Source organism: Chiloscyllium plagiosum, chromosome 17 (assembly GCF_004010195.1).
Source record: "Chiloscyllium plagiosum isolate BGI_BamShark_2017 chromosome 17, ASM401019v2, whole genome shotgun sequence".
NCBI lineage: Eukaryota > Metazoa > Chordata > Chondrichthyes > Orectolobiformes > Hemiscylliidae > Chiloscyllium > Chiloscyllium plagiosum.
Window position 1 is genome coordinate 46043307 of NC_057726.1, and position 23096 is coordinate 46066402.

Sequence of the window (23096 nt, forward strand, 5' to 3'; positions counted from 1 at the left end):
GGTGAGAGGGGAAAGACTTAAAAGAGTGGTGCATGGATAGAATGAGCTGTCAGATGACATGGTGGAGGCTGGTACAATTACATTTAAAAAGGCATCTGGATGGTTTTATGAAAAGGAAGTGTTTGGAGGAATATGGGCCAACTGCTGGCAAATGGGACTAGATTAATTTAGGATATCTGATTGGACCAAAGGGTCTGTTTCAATGTTGTACGTCTCTATGACTCTATGATAAAAGGTGTGGATAAAGTAGAGGTGTGGAGTGGATAGTTCCTCTTGTGGAGAATTCTAGGATGAGAGGTTATAGTTTTACGATAAGGGGTAGCAAATTTAAAACACAGTTGAGGAGAAACCACTTCTCCCAAAAGGGTCGTGAATCTATGGAATTCACTACACCAAAGTTCAGTGGACACTGGGTCAGCAAGTACATTTATGGAGGATTTTGACGGATTTTTAATTGGTAATAGGTTGGAGGGATATGGAGAGAAGGCAGGAAAACGGGGGTGAGGAGCATATCAGCCATGATCGAATGGCGGAGCAGACTCGATGGGTCGAATGGCCTAATTCTGCTTCTATATCTTTTGAACTTATGAACCAACTCAACACTAACCCTCCTCAGCCTCCATCAGATCTGATTTTTCCCACCCAATCTGATTTACCTGAGATACTGCATCATTCACCTGTCTCCTTGTCAATGTGTACCCTATCCACTTGGAATCCTACCATGTATCCAGCTGGGACCCCACCCATCTGGCTAGCTACCTACCTGGCATATGAAACCCCTATCCTTCCTGCACTCTAACCTCACATTTACCTTATACACTTACCATGTACAGAAGTGTCAAAACGGGCGTCTGTGATTCTGGAAATTTAAATTCCAGAGCGGGGCAGTTCCCTTCTGTGAAAATGCAGGGGTGTGTGTGTGTGTGTGCGCGCGCTGGAGGGGGGAGGTGTGTCTTCCCCCAACAGTTCTGCCCTACAAAAGAACAGTCAGAATGGAAGCGCTTGTCCACATTTCTGAAGGAAGCTGATTGTAATTACCTGTCAGAAATGGAGAACTCTCCTCTTTCGTAACAATCAAGGGACAGCATGCAATCGTTCTATGATTGCTATGCCTTGGAAAATCTGCTCTCGGTCGGCACAGAAAAAGAAATTTATTTTGACGGACAAGAGAGACCATCAGAGAATGATTCTTTTTGTGCAATTCCCTGACAGGAGACAAAAATTTTTGACTGTGAACTATCAGGAATATATAGTTTAAGCAATTGTGGTATAAATATTGGTCATTCATCCCTAGTCAGTCCCTCTGTAATGTCCAGGAATTTATTAGGTAGCCATAGAGGAAGTAAGTGGTGGGAAACATGAAACGTCAACCACTTAAATGTTCAACAGCAATCACAGTAGAGTTGGATAGAAAAGGTAAAATAAATAAGCATTAGATCTTATTAAAATAATATAATTGAACAGTAAGAAAAACATTTCAAAGAATCACAGTTTTGATTAAACATTGAAATTAATCCTTATAATCTGAACATATAAACAATGAGTAGCACTAGAGACATATTAATAAATGGGCTACAATTCATTCTTAATTATAAACAAAAATATACGTAATTATTAACTGTGGGTTATTGTAAGTTTAATGTGCATCTTTGATTTAAAAATGTTATGAATGAAATCTTTAGGTAAAAATAATTCAAAGCACTACAGGATATGGTACAGTTGGAAATCTGAAAACGTACATACTTCCAGCTGTCTGGTACCTTTTTTAAGATTTCCTTGTGTAAAGGCAACTTCATGAACTTTTCTGAGGCCAGTATTTACGCGTGATTGTACATAACTGTATGGTGTGTTTCTACGGCCTTGCAGTTGTATCTGCTGTTTAGTCGCTACCAGTCGATTCTTCAGCCCATCATTCTGCTTCTCCAATTCACAAACTCTTTCCTGCAGTTCCTCAATCATTTCTTCCATTTCAATGTCCCTGCCTATCCGCTTGGTGCCGCCACTCTCCATCTCAGACCTCTTCTTATCATTAACAAGCCTAATTAGCTTAGTAGCCATCCTGACGGAACAGGAAAAGAATATGAAAAGTCAGCGAAACTATTTTGTTGAAAAGGGCATAAACACTGCTAAAGACTCTAGCTTGGAACGTGAATAATACATTTCAGATTTTGAAATAACTATTACTGCCTGTGAAGAATTCTTTGAAGTTAATCAAAACCACAGAAGAGCAATCTGTTGTGTAACACTGACAAATAGCAGTTTCCTAAGGCTTATCATTCTAGCTTGCTGCACAGGCAACACATACTTACTCCATATGTTTGATGAATAACAAATCAAAGGAAGTCATATATGGAGCACACCATAAGTTCCTAAGAATAGTTCCAAGGAGTGGGTGTAGGAGGAATGTAAGGTTTTAATCTCATACCTTAACATTGTGTTTGCTCCTTTTACTGTACCACATACAGTGTAAAGAATTTGAAATTTTAAAAGCTCGCAAGCTGTAAAGTTTAGGTGGTCCTTATAAAACCAATTCAATATGGAACACATTATTAATTATAAGCTCCTAACTTTAGATTTGCTTTGCAACCTTAAATGAAACAATTGAAGAAATGGATTTGAACAAATAATGACTTTCAGACACAGTTTGATTTTAAACTCAAGACAGGCCATCCTGGTTTTCATCTTTTTTTTCCAAATACTCTCAGAATTTAATGTTGGCATTTGATCAACTGTACCTTTGATTCCATCCAGTTTTGATGTGAAATACTAACTGGGAACAAAAGTCTATCAAAGGGCACATGCGAGTGATGTAATAATAGAGTAACAGAAAACATACATATCAGTGAATGTAAAACACTTGGCACACAAAGAAAGGAAAGGTGGCTTTGATGAATAGGACAAGTTGCAGACCTTACAAAATTGGTCACACATCTCTAACACCAGGATTTTGTGCCTGGTTAATAGCAAGCTTTGATTTTTGCACTGAGCTTGTCACATGTATAAAGCAATGTATCCGTTTATTTGTTTAAGGTAGGTGATTTGCTATGATGTGGTATATGTCAAGTGCTGAATTTAAGTGGGAAACAGTGAAACCAAATATATTTATATACATCAGAGGAGATGGAAGGAAAACATATGTTGCATTACCTCTAAACATCAACTATGTTTGAAACAAAAATAATTAAACACATCCTCTTTGTTGAAAGACTTTTTTTTTCCTGAAGATAGTCAGGAAATTTGGAGATGCAAAGAACTTCAGCATAAATTCTTGGGTCTTGGAAATAGTAGTTCACCGGATTAAGCAAAACTTATTGAACTTTTTATTAGCGTTTAACCCCTTGCACACTCAACGTGGTTCACAGCTGTTAAACACCCCAACAAATAATGTTTTTAATTGTAAGGACATTTAGTAAAGACACAACAACTTTGTTAAAACAATGTTATTGTTGACATTAAGCATGATATGCCTTTACATCTAATTTACCTCTGCAATATTGTTCATGACAGAGTATTAAGATGCTTAGAGTTCAAATGAAATGACATCAGAGCAGTGATTTAAATATGAAATAATATGCTTTTAACAGCAGTCTTGTATATATTTTATCTCCTTCCATTGTTTAAGCCGAGTACAAACAGCAAGATGAGGTTGAATTTGACTGACCCCAAGGAGGAGGAGTTGAAGATATGTTGAAACAACTCCCAGACTCTGTTCCACCATCAGGGCAATTGCTGACAGGGAGACCAGAAGAGGACAGACTGCTCTACCCCAAGATGATCAATGTTCATAAATAAAAGCTCAATTAGAGTCCATCTATTTTTTCGTTGGGTGTTTTGCCAACACTGGGGCAATCTCCAGCTTGTGAGGAGGATATGAGCTAAATGAAGATGGTGTTGCAGAGACAGCCTGTGGAAAGCTGCAGATAGGGCAGGTAACACCACAGTTCTAGATTTCCCAGGAGGAATTCCCCCGCCCCTGCCAGAACCTGGCCCTATATTTTGTTCTTACAAAAAGTTCATTCCTTTTACTTGCCTCAGCACTGGCCAATGGTTCTGGCAATGGTGTTGAAGCTGCTGGATTTCCAGACCTTTGATTAGGCTAGCAGCTCTCTGGAGCAGACTGCTGTCCTGAATTGGATGGTTGTCATCCATTAAATTTAGAGTGAAGTCCTGTTGTCCACCATGTGTATTGGTGATAAGCACTTCCTTCTGATGTCAAGCCATTACTCAGTTGGTCTACTTAGGCTGTGGTGTGCAAGATTAACCAGTTGAAGACAGAGATTTGGAGCATTAACTTCTGCGTGGATTGTTCCCTAATCTCTAGCCATATATTTGGCAGAGGATTGGTGGAAACTATGAGAAAGCGCACAACTGGTGTTCACATTATTTTGCCACGGTTTCCACTGCTGTTTTCTCAAAATTATTGAGAGAGATTGGGAAACACCTCAGTAAATACTGCCCCATTGTGGTAAAAAGGGTGAAGTTTAACTATACTTCTGGGTATGTCTTGGACATTAACATTGCATTGCAAATGTTAGCCCAGGGATTTACTAATGCTGAGGAAGACTCTTCAGGAACTGGAATGGACACTCTGAGCTTAACAGTACTGCAGTGGAACTGCTGAATTTTGGCTTATCTGGCTCTTTAATCTGGTACAACTGTGCATGATATATCCTTGGTTAGGCAGGACTGTGAAAGTCAAACTCAAGATCACTAAAAAAAATTATAGCGGTGCTCAACAGTGTTTGGAGAGGCAAAGGATAATTCTGGCAAAATTGGTAGAGGATCCCCTGTCGAGCAGCACTGGATTATTATTTTCTGAAGTGTCACTATTAACACTGAATTTAGACATTTCTGACTGGTTCTTAACACATCTTTGTGTGTCTTTATTGGTGTCACTATGGGATGGATTGTATGGAGGTACATATATTCCTCATTCTCCCAGTCCCTGGTCAGCCAGCCCAGCTACCAGCAGTGATATTAAGCTGGTGGTAATTCTAATTTAGATAGAGTGGGACTTTTACCACTACTTAGGTGGAAATCGCACCATAGAGAACTGTTAGCCAATCTGATTAGTGAACAGTTCCAGACATAGTCCCAGCTGCACCAGAATTAAGTAGTGACCACTGCTGGGACTACATAGATTGCGGATTTCAGACAAGTCTGGGGATTTAGGATGGGCCAGCTTAACAGACCCCAGCAGGGGAAGTGTCCTAACTTGGAGGGGCGACTGTCTTCAATGAGTGTAGGGATCCCTATTGCTCAGCCCACAGGATGTACATTGTCTCCCTGCCCATACAGTAAAAGCTGCCAGGCCATTTGTCTTGCCTTTACCTTCCTTGCCACATATAATATTGTAGCGAAGGTAGAATGAGGCTCTTAATTTCCATTTGAGGAATTCGATAGGACTGAGCCTGAGCCAGGCTACTGACACCTTCGCCATTCAACATAATATGGGAGACATTACTGGCTGAGCAGGAAGGTGGTGACTAGGCCATCTGTTTTCTTTTCAAGCCCCCACCTTCAAATATGCAGATGGAGGGCCATAAAATCCAGCCCCATTGCTTCTAATTCGCACACATACACAGCTGTTAAGAACATTTTGAAAATGTTGATTATCGCCTCTGTTTTGCATATGGTAATCAGTTTGGGAAAGTCACTTTATTTGCCCTCTATTTCTATTCAAAACCTTACTCTGTGCCTCACAGATGTTACTGATTAAGCTGGTAATGCTATTTAATGTTGGCATAAAAGGTAATAATCAGGTAAAAATTAGAGACTTTCTCTTTGTAACTAATTAGAGATTAACATTTTTAAAAGAACACAAGTAGCAATGATTTGATAATTAGAGGCAATTTGCTTCAAAATTCAAATGATTTGTTTTTATTTGATAAATCAAAGAGTCATGCAGCTTTGAAACAGGCTGTCCGGCCCACCATGTTTATACTGACCATCAACCACCAAACTACACTAATCCCATTTACCTGCACTTGGTCCATAGCCTATTATTCCCTGGCATTTTAAGTACCCATACTATCATACTTGCCTCTATTTAGAATCACTATTTATGAGACACCCAACCAGCTTCAACCCGGTCTATAAATGAACTTAATTTCTCAAATTTGGATGAGGAAAGATTTCTGCATCTCACAGTTTAATGAGAACAGAAGAACTTAAGAAATAGTTGCAGGAGTTAGCCATTTAATCACTCAAGCTTTTTCTGCCATTCAGTAAGGTAGCAGCTGATATGATCGTGGCATTTCCTCTTCTTTCTTTCCTTTTCTCAGAATTGAACATATGCAGTGACTCAACCCACCACTGCTCTCTGTGGAAGAGATTTCCAAAGACTAATCATTCTCTGAAAGAAGAAGTTCCTACTCATCTTCATCTTTAGAGGGAAACATTTATTTTTAAACTGTGTCTCTGAGTGCCAGATACCTTACAAGGGGAAGCTTTCTTTTTTCACAAGCCTTCTGAATTTTAAACGTTTCAATAAGAGGACCTCTCGTTCTCCTAAACTCTGATGAATAAAAGCATAACCAGTTTAACCTATTAGTCATCCTACTGAACCTTTCCTGAACTAACCACCAATGCAAACATATCTCTCCTTTAGTAAAGAGACCTAAACTGTACATAATACTTCAGGTGTACAGTTGTAGCAAGACTTCCCGATCTTTGTATTCCATCTCATTTGCCATAAAGGCCAGTGTACCATTTGCCTTTCTAAGATCATGCTCAGTTAGCTTTTCTATGATTAATGGATAAGGCCATGTAGATTCTTTTGGACCAAAAATTCTGCAGTTTCTCTGTTTGAATAATATTCACCCTTTCTATTTTCTGTACTAAAGTGGGTAGCATCATATTTTCATGTATTACACTCTATATTGTTCTGTCCTTTTTCATTAGCTTTCTGAATTTCCTCTCAAATAACATGTATCCTACTTTAAAGATCTCCCTGTAATCCAACACCACCTCCACTGCTCTCTGTGCATGATAAGTCCAAAGACTAGCCACCTTCAGGGTAAAAAATCCTCCTAATCTTTGTCCTAAATAAGAAGCCCCTTATTTTAATGCTATGCCTCCTGGCTCTAGATTCCCCATCAGATGAAGCATTCGCTCAGAAGGACACTGGTTTTAACAGTGATCACCCCCGTGGTACAGTCTCCTCTTTCCCCAATGGTCTTAGTTGTACATCATGGATTGAAAGCCATTTCTCCCACATCTACCTTTCAGCCATGCATTTACCTCTCTTATTTTATATCTGTCTGCTTGTGGCTAGGTCAGTCATGGTTCTGCTTTTTAATTTCGTCCCTAATGAGCTTTCTTGAATGGTTATTTTTATTCACTGTATTTGGATATGTTTTGACACACCTCTGCACAGCTATTAAACCTGGATCTTGTGGCCACTACTGTGCCAAAAGCATTCTTTTCTCTAGTTTACAAAACTCAAAGTAAAATTTATACAGGTGTGCATTAAGCAGACTGTCCTTATTTGATTTTATAAAAGCACATCGGTTGTCTGTTTTGAATAAAAATTTTGTATTGCTGGGAACTGTAAATATTCCAGAAGCCTGACTATCAAATGACACAAATGTATCCTCAGGAAATGGACTATATTTGATCAAGCCAATTATTTTGAATTAAACTAGAAATGTCACAAGTCGAAGCAAGTCCAATTTTCAGTTAGATTGTGGCCTTCAAAATGTTCCTTTAATTAAAAAAAGGCAAATGTGGCGAGGTTTCATCACGTGTAAACTTTTTTTTTAGATTTTTCAACATTTTTATTTTCTGTCAATAACTGTTCTGTTTAAATGTTTCCAAGTGGTTCTGATGTACAGTTGGAGTGTCCAGATATGGGAGTTTCATTTTATTGAATAAGGCTGGCTCAGGAGAGTCCCAATGTTCTTCCTGAATTCTGGTCATTTTGGTGACGCATGTAGTACTCTTTTGTTCATACACAGCACACAATTAATGACTTTGCTTGTTTTAAGTACATTGGAGGTATAGACAGTTTGGTTACCACTACATGTTTTCATAGGCAATTGAACTCAAAGCCAGAAAGGTTCAATGTTCAATTTACATTATGAGCACAGTATGCTGAGCTCAACTGGAGTTGCAATTTGAGGATTGTCAAAGTCCTGGTGCTCCTGGATTAGGGAGGGGGGAAAAAAAATAAAAATCAACTAGAGTTCCTTTGCATTTGCAAGCAGTGATTTTTACTGACAAATATGCATATTAGGTGAGGACCAGAATGTATCAGCTATGATCAAATAACTTGTCAGCAATCACTAAGGAAGCATGCAGAAAATCTCAACATGAAAGAGATGTTCATTGATTACCAGCTCTCACAGAACATAACCTGTGTATTTGTTTTTGAGGAAACAAAAATGGGAGAGGGCGAGATGCATGACAACAAAAGAAAAAAGTTTTTAGATGATGAATGTCTTCAATTAACTTCTTAAAAATTAAACACATTAACCAACAATAATAAGACATCTAAGTATTTGTTAAATAGCAGATAACAGAGAAAACAACATTTGACTATTACAGAATGAAATTAACAGGAATTCAAACCTTTTAATTTTATCTTCTTGTTTTCGTGCATGTTGTTTGAGTAAAAGGTTTTCATCATGTAGCCGAAGAAAGCGATCTTCCAGCTCTTCACGGCAAATACGAGACACGGCTTGACGAGCTCTAGTATTCTGTGCACCAGATGATTCTGTGATTACAAAGCAATACATTCAGTCACATACTATAATTATATGGTTACTAAATGTTGTACAGTAGGACAATTATCTATTGTTAATGCTCAATTTCAATATTAACCGCAATATGTTCTGACTGAGTTTCCCAAGACAGTGCGTTCCTGACTTGAGTTCTGCTTTTTCTGTGGTGATATATTCTGTTATTCCAATTTAATAGAATAATACAAGGAAAAATACAAAAACGTTTTCCAATCAATTGGCACAATATTTATCATAATAGTTCCTCAGGGTGATGTCCTGGGCCCAACCATCTTCAGCTGCTTCATTAATAACCTTCCCTCCATCATAAGGTCAGAAGTGGGGTATTTGCTGATGAATGGCTCAAGGTTCAGCACCATTTGTGATCCCTTAATACTGGAGCTGTCAATGTTCAAATGCAGCAAGAGCTGGACAATATCCAGGTTTGGGATGACAAGTGGACAGTAATATTCACACCAAAAGTACTAGCAGTGACCATCACCAGCAAAAGAAAATCTGTCCCATTGCCCCTTGACATTCAATGGCATGATGAAACCAGGCTGAAAGGCAACCCACTTATGATCCCCACTTTCATGTGAATTTCACTCAGGCTAACTCGATGTTTGCCCACCAGAAAGGAACAAAAGTCAGCATTAGTTAAATCCAACCACTCAGCTCAGCCTACTGCCTCATCCACCTCCCTGGTGTCCAGAACTTTGGATCGGCTTCTTAACCAAAAAGGCAAAAAAAAAAAAAAATTTGATCAGGTAGCTCTGCTGCTGGGCTCTTTTTTGTTGGCCGTTATTATTTATTTATTTATTTAAATTATCGCACATTGCTCTGAAATTGCTTTATCTGAAATTCGTGTTTATTGTTGTCTCATAGCTCAGCTTTCTGAAATTTAATCACTGAATGCTTGAATAAGAAAAAAATTGACTTGTGGCCACTCCATGCAAAAAGGTCAGACAACCCGGATTTCAATTCCTCTCCAGTATTTTCCTTCCTTTTCCCACTAAGTTAATGCCATACCTAGTCCTAGAAATTGTTCCTTTACTCTAAGAATTAGGATGAGTGTCCCTTCAGAGTATTTGAGAAGATTTGTAGCTCAGGTTGTGGATGAGGTTGTTAACTTGCTCACTGAGCTGGTAAGTTTGTTTCATCACCATACTTGGTAACATCATCAGTGCACCTCCTTTATATTGATAACACCTTAAATTACCTCAGGGCAGTGACTTGAAAGAAATTCTGGGATTTGCATATTCATCAATCGCAACCTGCACCTCCATTCTAACTGATTAAAGATTTAAGAGCCATATTAGATATATTCAATTTGTTCGCATGAGTTTTATGACCCTTTGATCTTTTCCTTATAAATTCTGTGTCTCTCACTAACACTCTGGGAAGGAGCAATGCTCTGAAAGCTAGTGTTTTCAAATAAACCTGTTGGACTATAACCTGGTGTTGTGCGACTTTTGACCTTGTCCAACCCAGTCCAACACAGGCACCTCCACATCATGATATACATACGTATAGAATTAATTAATTAATCCTATAGTTAATGTTCACTGGATTTTACAGTCTCAAACCTCCAATCCCTTGCTGGGCTTCCATAAAATATTACATGATGGTTAGATGAGCAAACCAACATCATACCATCTGCCTCCAATGCTACAGTAGGTGAGTGAGTGCCAAAGTCAGAAGTCCACATGCCTATTGAAAAAAAAGAGGTAGTGAGGTGTTAAAGTTTTTTTTGTGGCCCACAAAATGTATTTGCTGCATGGAAAAACAATGAAAGCAAGATATATCAGAAAAAGAGAAAGTGGCATGAGAGCAAATGAAAAAGTCTGCAAATGGAACAATGGCTGCTTGTGGCAAGGTCGATTGCTAAAGACAGCAGCATTTGGCTTTTTAGTAGAAATTATTTGTTCAGTGTTTGTAGGCTAACAGGTCAATGAACAGAGTGACAGGGAAGGAGAATTGGTTCAATTGGTTGCTGTATGTAACTTCTAGTTCACGGCACCTGCCAGATTTCTGCACAGATGCTCGAAAGAGCAGAGCCTGTCTTCACAATGTCTGATGGCCAGATGATGTTTGAATCAACATGTTGAAATGGCATGAGCAGAAGTGACTGATCTGCACATTTCCCCAGTGCACCAGAAACCATAAGAACTACCCAAATGACACAAGTGGAATTGTTTAAAAACAAAACCCATTTGCAATTCTCCTTTCAAAAAACAACTTATTTTCTTACAACTATATTAACATCAATGGAACAGGCTATTAAAGAGTCAATAAGAGACTTAAAACACTTCACACTAATTAATCTTTTGCAAACAAACATTGAAACAAACACTGCAAAGGGGAAAAGACCATGTTTAGAGTTGTGTGTAGGAATCCTCGCAGTACTCAGGATGTGGGGGAAAAACAAATTGGAAGATAGAAAGGGACTATTACAATAATCATGGAGGACTTCAATAAGCAGGTGGACTGGGGAAATCAGGTTGCTAGTGGATGTCAAAAAAAGGAAAAGATCTACAAGATGGTTTTTTTTGGACCAGCTTGTGGTAGAGCCCACTAGGGAACAGGAAATTCTGGATTTGGTGATACGTAATGAGGCAGCCTTGAATAGGGAGCTTAAGTGAGGGAACCCTGAGGGGGTAGTAACCATAATATGATAGAATTCACCCTACAGTTTCAGAGGGAGAAATGGAAATCAGCTGTAACAATATTGAGTAAAGGTAACAACAAAGCCATGAAGACATAGCTGGCCAGAGTTGATTAGAAGTGGAGCCTCGTAGGGAAGACGGTGGAGTAGCAATGGCAGGAATATCTGGGGGTAATTTGGGACGCACAGCAGAAATTCATCCAAAGGAAGAAGCAGCATATAAAGGGGAGGATGTGGCAACCATGGGTGACAAGGAATGTGAGGGATAGCATAAAAGCAAATGAAAAAGCATACAATGTGGTAAAGATTAGTGGAAAGCCAGAGGATTGAGAAGCTTTGAAAAACCAACAGAGGATAAACTAAAAAAAACAATAAGATGAAATATGATAGTAAGCTAGCTCGTGATATAAAAGAAGATTGCAAGAGGTTCTTTTTTAGATATCTAAGTAAAAGAGAGGCAAGAATGGATACTGGACCACTAGAAAATCAGGCTGCAGAAGTAGTAAAGGGGGAAGAAAGAAATTATGGAGGAACTGAATAGGTACTTTTGATCAGTTGTCACAGTAGAAGACACCTGCAACATATTAGAACTTCAAGAGAATTAGGGGGCAGAGGTGAGTATAGTGGCCATCACTAAGGAGAAGGTGCTGGGGAAGCTGAAAAGTCTGAGGAGGATAAATGACCTAGATGGATGAACTACACCAGAGAGTTTTGAAGGAGATATCTGAATTGATTGTAGAGGCATTGTGGTGATCTTTCCAGAATCACTGGAGACTGGGAGGGTTGCAGAGGACTGGAAAGTGGCTAATGTAATTCTAGGTTTAAGAAGAGAGGGGATAGAAGACAGGAAACTATTGGCCCATTATCTTGACCTCAGTCATTAGTAAGATATTACAGTCCATTTCAAATAATTTGTGGAGTACTTGGTAGTGCATGGCAAAATAGGGCAGAGACAGCATGACTTCGTCAAAGGGAGGTCTTGTCTGACAAATCTGTTAGAATTCTTTGAGGAGATAATGAGCAAGTTAGACAAGGGAGAGCCAGCGGGTGTAAAATGAAGAGGAATTTCTTCAGCCAGAGGATGGTGACTCTGTGGAATTCATTGTGCAGAAGACTGTGGAAGCCAAGTCATTGAGTGTATTGAAGACAGAGATAGGTTCTTGATTAGTAAGGGTCAAAGGTTATGGGAGAAGGCAGGAGAATTGGGTTGAGAACCATATCAGCCATGGTGGAGCAGATGTGATGGGCTTAACAGCCTAATTCTGATATGTCTTATGAGACACTAGTAAAATAGATAATTAAAAAGATAACTCATTTTATCACCATAAAGATGTCAATCAAGCAAAGTCAACAGTTCTCTCCAGCTCACAAAAACAGAAAGTGCTGGAGAAACTCAGCAGGTCTGGCAGCATTTATGGAGAGAAAGCAGAGTGAACATTTTGGGTCCAGTGACCCTTCTTCAAAACTGCCAATTAACATCAATTCATTACTACAACATACTTTGACCTGCTAGATACTGCTAGACCTACTGAGTTTCTCTAGCAATTTTTCTCAGTGTTCCAGGAAGTTCTTTCCAGAAGTCCAAACAAATTCCCATTCAGGTTATCCTTTTATGAACACTTGAGTGGCCATGAAAATTGGGACTTGGTTATTAGCCTCAACAGATTTGCTCAAGAGATTTGAAGTTTTGATATAGGGAAGTATGTAAATATGGTGAAGATTTCTCTTTATCCACGTGTACTTTAGGCACATTTCATTAATCTTCAACCATACAATCCTTCTGCATCTAGCTTAAAAATGTACACAGCCTGATTTCCCATCCGCATCAAATATGACAACTTCTTTCCTCTTTTCGCATACACGTTATGGAAACAAAGTCTCTCTTCAAGCTGCGGTTTAATTATGAACCTCCCCAAAAGTTGAAATTCTGTAGTTAAACTACATGTTCTTTCACACTTCCTTCCCTCAATGCAGCTCAATATCCATTTAGTAATTCTTGTCTGACATTATTAATGTTCATGTCATAAACAATCACAAGCAAGCTACACAATTTAGTTGGTATCATATGCTTAACATAGATAACATATAAGACCAAACAACAGGTTTCAAAAATACATTGACTTAACATACTGACTCCACTGTTGCTTTAGGCAACTCATTGTGAATAAGAATTCAAAAATAACTTGATCCCATGTGGAATCATTTTAAGTGAACGTCATCTTAACATTTTTCATATAAAAATTCCTGAACAGAAAAGGGAAGAAAGGAAATGTAAGTTTTAAAATAGTGATCAAAATGACTTCTGTTTATGGTAACAGGATGTTATGGAGACAGCGAATCATGAAACAAGACTCAATCACTACTTGCATAAGGCATGTGAAGGGCACAATTAGTACCAGCTGATGTGCAGTAGTGGCTTTAATCAGTAAGCCCTGACCATTTGGATCAATGATACCATAAAAGGAAAAGATTATGAAGTAAAACTAATGGATCCACTGATCAAAGTATGTTGTAGTAATGACAAGCAGGTGCCTCCAACCTTGCAAACCACCAATTCCAGCCAGGTTCATGCCGACATCCTTCACAGGGAGGTCTCCTGCTGTCTCATCAGATAGGCCCGACATTGTCTGTGAAAGAAAGAGAACAAATTACATTTGAGTGGTTTTTAAATCCACACCTTGTACCTTAACATTTTAGGATTTTATCACTAAGCAGCTGGGGTCATCTGACTTTTATGGCTTTTCCTCCAATTCAGTGTTTTGAAGCTAAGGTTGTTAAAGTAATCAAAACATATTGTGAATATTAAGAGTGGTGATAAAAAAAATTTAGTTTAATCCTTACATTGTCTAAAACCTTTCATCTGCGACGCAGATAAGTTATGATACAAAGCTCACAGCCACTTTGTTCTGCTTTATGAAATAACTAACTCCAGCTTTAAAGCCTTTACCACCTGTTGTACATCTGGACACTTACTCTCAAGTAAATTTGTTAAATATTTGCCAACCCAGGTGTTTCTTCCTTTACAAGATGTTTTACCTCATGCTGAAGCCCCTGCAAAGTCAAAAATATGTACCCACTGTTGAAATCTACGCAGTAATTGGCAACTGTAATTAGAGATTACAATAATATACAAGCATTGTTTCCAAGCAAAGCTATGTTCAAACATTAGTTCACATAGCTCACAACAATAACACATTTTAACAACTGAAGCAGTTAATTTATCACATAATCTTATTTAGTAGAGCTGGTGGGTGACATAATATTATTAGTGGCAATGGATTTTTGTGGTAACAGAAACATTTTAGTTTCTTGATACTTTCCAGATCAACACTGTTAAGTAGAACAATTAACATAGATGGAGCTACAAAGGATCAGAAAGTGAGCTGAGTATTAGCAGACCTTTCAAAAATATACCAGCTTACCACCTCAATACGACATATTACAACAATAAAGAATGCCTTTGCTGGATCTTAATTGATATATCTAAAAATATGCCAGACATCGTCCATTTTAGCATTTAGCTGTTTCTTAAAAGGTTCTTAAGGTTCCTTTGTCATTCTTTCTGGAAGCTACTCCATATACTTAAGGCTCAACAAAAACTTTCTGGTTGCAGTTCAAATTTTACCTTTTGATAGCTTGATAGCTTGAATGGCATTTATCCTAGGATTCTCTGGGAAGCAAGGGAGGAGATTGCAGAGCCATTGGCCTTGATTTTTATGTCCTTGTTGTCTACAGGAGTAGTGCCAGAAGATTGGAGGCTAGCAAATGTGGTTCCCTTGTTCAAGAAATGATGTTCAGCTGTGGTGAGGATTTGGAGGCCACACCCTTGCCTTTATCCCTTTCCACTTCTCATCAAAGAGAACTACCAGTGGGTAGCATTTCCCTCCCCAAAAACACCGAGACTAAAGGACCAAGATTAAGCAAGTTGCTTAACCTTTAAGCCCATTTCTTAGTATAAGCATTGCAATGCCAAAGAATATTAATTCCACTTTAAACATTATTTGTTAAATGTGTGCAAGTTCCTCTGAAAATACAGCTGAAAAATCTGTAAAGACTTTGGAGGTTTTAAGGTTACAGCTTTAAGTTAATAAAAATGCAAATAAAATTGCAGCTGATCAAAGGGAAAAGCAATATCTACTAATATTGAATATTGATTTATATTAAGCAGTTCGAACTATTCAAGTGTCAGCTCAGGATGGCTGTCACTCCACTTTTTGATTTCCACTAAAACCTTCCTTGTCTCTGTTCAGGATGGTTTAAAATACTGAGCACTTCCGTTGCAGATCTTTATTTTTCATTGATGAAAAGTTCCAAGGCCTGCAATCCAGTGTGTGCAAATCTTAGCACAGAGCTCTTTACCCTGAATTATTTTATAAGAATTTGAATGAAAACAAATAAAAGTTCCCAGAAGGAAGTTGAACACTGTCTACACAATCAGGAGAATGTTAATTCTCCCTCTGTAAATATTTTTATTAGTTATATTTAACATTTAATGTAAAACTTGTTAGAAATAAATGTCAAAGACATACTGCTGCATTATAACCACTGAATGGTTATTGGAGCAGCTTGGAGATCAGCTCAAGTGCAACATATACTTGAGTGCTTTATTATTTGTGGATTAGATTTTCCTACAACTTTTTTTATTTAATTCTTTTTCAACTCATTGTGCAAGTGATGGCACAAACAATTCATATCATGTTAATTGCTTTACAAGTGTTCCAAAAGTGAGATTAACTCAGTAACTCCTGAACTGGAATTTTTAAAAAATATAATGCAAGACCCTCTAACTGCCAGAAGCAGAAACTAGATTTTGTGGTGACTGTTTCAGGATGGATAAGAAGAGTTATTTTGCCATAACATTTTTGTCATGAGCTTGACCTTACACTCCAAAGGCTAAGCTCACTGGCATAAGTTCCATTTTGCAGCATCTATCCAAAATAGAATCATGCAGTGCTATCATGGTTGGCAATTATTGCTTATCCCTCGTTGCCTTGAGTGAACTTTCTAAGCCATACTAGAAGAGCAGTTAAGAATTTGAGATTGATACTAATGAGGAAATACCTGGTGTATTCCATTATTTGAGGTTTTATAGAAGCTCTGAACTGTTGTGTTGGATAATGAAACCTGCTCTCCATAATAGCGTTGATGAAGAATTTGTTAGTGGAATTACAAAGGTATACTCTGGTTGACTAGTAATACAAAATTATAACTGATCAAGTAGAAATGTAAAATCTATTCCTCTTGAATATTCATTGTATTAAGAGGTGTTAGAACTATTCAAATAGGAGTTAGCAAAACACCAATGACGCAAGGACAGTTCTCCCATTGATTCTTACACAATTTCATTTTGGAAAGTCCTGGGTTTCCACTAAGCATGTTCTTCCATTTGGGTAGATAGTTTTCTGGAATTATGGCAGAAACCTCTGACATCCACCAGTCAACTGAGGAAGGGTCAGTGTAGGTTAGGTGGGCTTGGATCGGTGCAACATTGAGGGCCGAAGGGCCTGTACTGCGCTGTAATCTTCTATGTTCTATGTTCTATGTAATCTCATGATACAGTTTAAAAATAATTACAAGAAGGACGGTTTGCATCTAAATTGGAAGGGAACTAATACACTGGCAGGGAGATTTGCTAGAGCTGCTCAGGAGGATTTAAACTAGTAAGGTGGGATCCAGGGAGATAGTGAGGAAGAAGATCAATCTGAGAAAAGAAGTGAGCCAGTCAGGGCAGGCAGGGATAAAGCAGAGAACAAGGTAGGACTGATAAATTAAACTGCATTTATTTCAATGCAAGGGGCCTCACAGGGAAGGCAGATGAACTCAGGGCATGGTTAGGAACATTTGACTGGGATATCATAGCAATTACAGAAATATGGCTCAGGGATGGACAGGGCTGGCAGCTTATTGTTCCAGGATACAAATGCTACAGGAACGACAGAAAGGGAGGCAAGAGAGGAGGGGGGGAGTGGTGTTTTTGATAAGGGATAGCATTACAGCTATGCTGACAGAGGATATTCCCAGAAATACATCCAGGGAAGTTATTGGTTGGAACTGAGAAATAAGAAAGGGATGATCACCTTACTGGAATAGTATTATAGACCCTCTAATTGTCAGAGGGAAATTGAGAAACAAATTTGTAAGGAGATCTCAGTTATCTGTAAGAATAGCAGGGTGGTTATGAAAGGGGATTTTAACATTCCAAACATAGACTGGGACTGCCATAGTGTTAAGGATTTAGATGGAGAGAAATTTGTTAAGCACGTACAAGAAAATTTTTTGATTCACGAGAGAAGGTGCAAAACTTGACCTACTCTTGAGAAATAAGGCAGGGCAGGTGACTGAGGTGTCAGTGGGGGAGCAATTTGGAGCCAGAGACCAAGAACAAAGAACAAAACAAAACAAATAAAATTTAACAGCCTAGGAACAGGCCCTTCGGCCCTCCAACCTGAGCCGATCCAAATCTACTGTCTAAACCTGTCGCCCACTTCATAAGCATCTGTATCCCTCTGCTACCCACCTACTCATGCATCTGTCCAGATGCATCTTAAATGAATCTACCGTGCCTGCTTCTACCACCGCTGCTGGCAGCGCGTTCCAGACACCCACCACCCTCTGTGTAAAGTACTTGCCGTGTGTATTCCCCTCAAACTTTTCACCTCTCACCTTGAAAGTTTGACCTCTCGTTATTGAATCCTTCACCCTGGGAAAAAACTTACCTCTATCTACCCTGTCTATACCCTACATGAATCTGTAAACCTCAATCAGGTCTCCCCTCAGTCTCCTTTTTCCTAATGAAAACAAACCTAACCCACTCAACCGCTCTTCACAGCGAGTGCCTTCCATACCAGGCAACATCCTCCTAAACCTTCTCTGCACTCTCTCCAAAGCGTCCACATCCTTTTGGTAATGTGGCGACCAGAACTGTACACAGTATTTTAAATGTGGCCGAACCAATGTCTTGTACAATTTTAACACGACCTGCCAGCTCTTATACTCAATACCCGTCCGATGAAGGTAAGCACGGTGGCACAGTGGTTAGCACTGCTGCCTCACAGCGCCAGAGACCCGGGTTCAATTCCCGCCTCAGGCGACTGTCTGTGTGGAGTTTGCACGTTCTCCCCGTGTCTGCGTGGGTTTCCTCCAGGTGCTCCGGTTTCCTCCCACAGTCCAAAGATGTGCAGGTCAGGTGAATTGGCCATGCTAAATTGCCCATAGTGTTAGGTAAGGGGTACATGTAGGTGTATGGGTGGGTTGCGCTTCAGCGAGGCGGTGTGGACTTGTTGGGCCGAAGGGCCTGTTTCCACACTAAGTAATCTAATCCAAACCATATGCCTCTTGACCACTCTATCCACCTGTGCAGCAACCTTCAGGGTACAATGGACCTGCACTCCCAGATCTCTCTGCTCATCAACTTTTCCCAAGGCTCTTTCATTCATTGTATAATTCGCTCCAGAATTAGATTTGCCTAAATGCATCACCTCACATTTGTCTGGACCGATCTCCATCTGTCACTATTCCACCCAACTCTCCAGTCTATGTCCTCCTGTATTCTTTGACAGTCCCTTATGCTTTCTGCTACTCCACCAATCTTCGTGTCATCTGCAAACTTGCTGATCATACCAACAGTGCCCTCTTCCAGATCATTTATGTAAATCACAAACAGTGGCCCCAGCGCTGATCCCTGTGGAACACCACTGGTCACCTTTCTTCATTTCGAGAAACTCCCTTCAGCTACTACTCTCTGTCTCCTGTTGCTCAACCACTTCTTTATCCACCTAGCTAGAACACCCTGCACACCACGTGACTTCACTTTCTCTATTAGTTTACCCTGGGGAACCTTACCAAACACCTTACTAAAGTTCATGTATATGATATCAACAGCCCTTCTTTCATCTATCAACTTGGTCACTTCCTCAAAAGAACTCTATTAAGTTGGTAAGGCACGATCTCCATTCCACAAAACCATGTTGCCTATCACTGATAAGCCCATTCTTTTCTAAATATAAACAGATCCTATCCCCCAGTACCTTCTCCAGCAACGTTCCCACCACTGACGTCAGGCTCACTGGTCTGTAGTTACCCAGAATATCCCCACTACCCTTCTTGTACAGGGGGACAACAGGAGTATCTTTCCAGTCCTCCGGCACCTCACCTGTTTAAGAATGCCACAAAGATATCTGTCAGGGCCCCAGCTATTTCCTCTCTCACCTCCCTAAGCAACCTGGGATAGATCCCATCCGGTCCTGGAGATTTGTCCACCTTAATAACCTCTAGCCTACCCAACACATCTTGCCTACTTATGTCAATGTAATCCAGACTACTCAAATTCTACCTCTAATCTCGACATGAACACTGAGGCAAAGTAATAATTCAGAATCTCACCCATTCTCTCAGGTTCGACACACAGCCTTCCTCTATTGTCCTTTAGTAGACCAATCCTTTCTCTAGTTACTTTCTTGCTTCTTATATAAAAATAAAGTGCTTTGGGATTCTCCTTAATTCTGTTCACTAAAGCTACTTCATGACCCCTTTTGGCCCACTTGATTCCTTGTTCAAGACTTGTCCTACTCTTCCGATATTCCTCCAGGGCCCATTCTGTTCTTAGCTGCCTGGACCTCATTTACACTTCCCTTTTCCTCTTGGCTAGTTGTACGATTTCTCCTGTCATCCATGGTTCATGAATCTCGCCTTTCCTATCCTTTGCCTTCAATGGGACATGCCTATGCTGCACTATCTTTGAAAGCCTCCCACATATCAAACGTGGACTTCCCTTCAAATAGCTGTGTCCAATCCACACTTCCCAGTTCCTGCCTAATTTTGATATAATTGGCCTTGGCCCAGTTTAGTACTCTTCCCTTAGGACCACTCTCTTCTTTGTCCACGCGTATTCTAAAACTTACAGAATTGTGGTCACTGTTCCCAAAGAAATCCCCCACTACATCTTCTACCACTTGGCCTGGCTCATTCCCCAATACCAAGTCCAATATGGCCCCTTCCCTCGTCGGACTATTGACATACTGCTCTAGAAAACTCTCTGGACGCGTCTTACAAATTTGACCCCATCCAGACCCCTGACGCGAAGTGTATCCCAGTCAATGTTGGGAAAATTAAAATCTCCCCTACCACTACCCTATTGCCTCTACGTCTTTCCATAATCTGTTTACCTGTTTGTTCTTCTACCTCATGCTCACTGTTGGGAGGCCCGTAATACAGCCCGAACAATGTAACTGCACTCTTCTTATTTCTCAGCTCCACCCATAATGCCTCACTACCCAAGCCCTCCATAGTGTCCTCCTTTAGCACAGCTGTGATATCGTCCCTGACCAGTAATGCAACTCCACCCCCACTTTTACTTCCCTCCCTGTGTCTATATCCTGGAACATTTAGTTGCCAATCATGCCCTCCCTTCAAACAAGTCTCTGTGATTGCAATAACATCACACTCCCAGGCACCAATCCAAGCCCTAAGTCCATCTGCCTTACACACTACACTCCTTGCATTAAAGTAGATGCACTTCAGGCCACCAGTTCTTTTGCGCTCATCTGCTCTCTGCCTACTCTTGCCCTTATTAATGCTATCTTCATGATTCTTACCATCTCCAGTTTCCACCTCGCTGTCTACTCGTCTTCTCTTCTGGTTCCCAGCCGCCTGCCACATTAGTTTAAAACCTCCCCAACAGCAGTAGCAAAAACTCCCCCAAGGACATTGGTTCCAGTATGGTTCAGATGTAGACTGTCCATTTTGTAATAGTCCTACCTTCCCCAGAACTGGTCCCAATGTCCAACAAATCCGAATCCCTCCCTCCTATACCATCCATCAAGCCACGTGTTCATCCTGCCTATTTTTTCATTTCTACCCTGGCTAGCACGTGGCACTGGTAGTAATCCCGAGATCACTACCTTTGAGGTTCTCCTCTTTAACTTCTCTCCTAGCTCCCTGAATTCTTCTTTCAGGGCCTCATCTTGTTTTTTACTTATATCGTTGGTGGTGAAATGCACAAAGACAACTGGCTATTCACCCTCCCCTTTAGAATGCTCTGCAGTTAATCGGTGACATCCCTGACCCGAGCACCTGGGAGGCAACATACCATCCGGGAGTCCTGTTTTTGGCTACAGAACCGCCTATCTACTCCCCTCACAATAGAATCCCCTATGACTATGGCCCTACGAGTCTTTTTCCTGCCCTTCTGAACAGCAGTGCCCGCCACAGTGCCATGATCTTGACAACTGCTGCCCTCTCCTGGTAAGTCATCACCCCCAACAGTATCCAAAACAATATACCTGTTTTGGAGGGAGTTGACCGCAGGGGACACCTGCACTGCCTTCATACTCTTTTTATGCCTTTTGGTCACCCACTCATTGTCTCCCTCAGCAATTCTAACCTGCGGTGTGAACAGTTCACTCAATGTGCTATCCATGACATCCTCAGCATCGCGGATGCTCCACAGTGAGTCCATCCGCAGCTCCAGAGCAGTCATGCGGTCAAACAAGATCTGCAACTGGACACACTTCTTGCAAGTGTAAAAGTCAGGAATGTCAACCACGTTCCTGAGCTCCCATATCAAGCAAGAGGCACATGCCACGGGTCTGAGGTCCCCTGCCATTGCAAGCTTAGCTTTATATCAACTAGATTAGAATGGTACTAGAAATGCACAGCAGGTCAGGCAGCATCCGAGGAGCAGGAAATTGACGTTTCGGGCAAAAGCCCTTCATCATATCAACTAACTAAAATCAAACAATGCATTTAAATATATGAAAAAGAAAGAAAAAGAAAAAATAAAAGCCTTAACTTACAGAGTCTTTTTCTTCTGGTTAGAAGAGGGTTTGACCATTATTCTATTATTATTAAATAGTGATGGAAAAGGATAGACCAGATCTAAAAGCTGAAGTTCTAAATTGGAGAAAGGCCAATTTTGACGGTATTAGGCAAGAACTTTCAAAAGCTGATTGGGCGCAGATGTTTGCAGTTTAAGGGACAGCTGGAAAATGGGAAGCCTCCAAAAATGAGATAACGAGAGTCCAGAGAAAGTATATTCCTATTAGGGTGAAAGGGAAAGCTGATAGGTATAGGGAATGCTGGATGACTAAAGAAATTGAGGGTTTGGTTAAGAAAAAGAAGGAAGCATATGTCAGGTATAGACAGGATAGATCGAGTGAATCCTTAGAAGAGTATAAAGGCAGCAGGAATATACTTAAGAGTGAAATCAGGAGGGCAAAAAGGGAACATGAAATAGAATTAAGGTGAATCAAAAGGGTTTTTACAAATACATTAAGGACAAAAGGATAACTAAAGATAGAATAGGGCCCCTCAAAGGTCAGCGAGGCGGCCTTTGTGTGCAGATGCAGGAGATGGGGGGAGATACTAAACGAGTATTTTGCATCAGTATTTACTGTGGAAAAGGACATGCAAGATATAGAATGTAGGGAAATAGAAATCTTGAAAAATGTCCATATTAAAGAGGAAGAAATGCTGGATGTCTTGAAATGCATAAAAGAGGATAAATCCCCAGGACCTGATTAGTTGTACCCTAGAACTCGTGGGGAGCTAGATTGCTGAGCCTCTTGCTGAGATATTTGTATCATCGATAGTCACAGGTGAGGTGCTGGAAGACTGGAAGTTGGAAACGTGGTGCCACTGTTTAAGAAAGGTGGTAAGGACAAGCCAGGGAACTATAGACTAGTGAGCCTGACGTCAGTGGTGGGCATGTTGTC

The 23096-nt window shown here is 40.1% G+C and overlaps 1 protein-coding gene and 1 long non-coding RNA gene across 7 annotated transcripts in view; one reads left to right on the forward strand and one right to left on the reverse strand.

The window, feature by feature from the left end:
- rpgrip1l (RPGRIP1 like) overlaps positions 1-23096 on the reverse strand; it is a 225429-nt gene that overhangs the window by 178975 nt on the left and 23358 nt on the right. For all 6 annotated transcript variants that reach the window (XM_043706988.1, XM_043706986.1, XM_043706987.1 and 3 more), the window contains exons 2-4: positions 13925-14012; positions 8572-8716; positions 1761-2059 (exon numbers count right to left, since the gene is read on the reverse strand). In XM_043706988.1, the coding sequence (XP_043562923.1) occupies positions 1761-2059; positions 8572-8716; positions 13925-14012 (532 nt within the window). The remainder of the gene's footprint in view (positions 1-1760; positions 2060-8571; positions 8717-13924; positions 14013-23096) is intronic.
- On the forward strand, positions 6413-16834 carry LOC122558429. The gene is made up of 4 exons (XR_006314129.1): positions 6413-6424; positions 8431-8439; positions 11640-11643; positions 15171-16834. It is a non-coding gene; the product is annotated as an uncharacterized LOC122558429 (long non-coding RNA).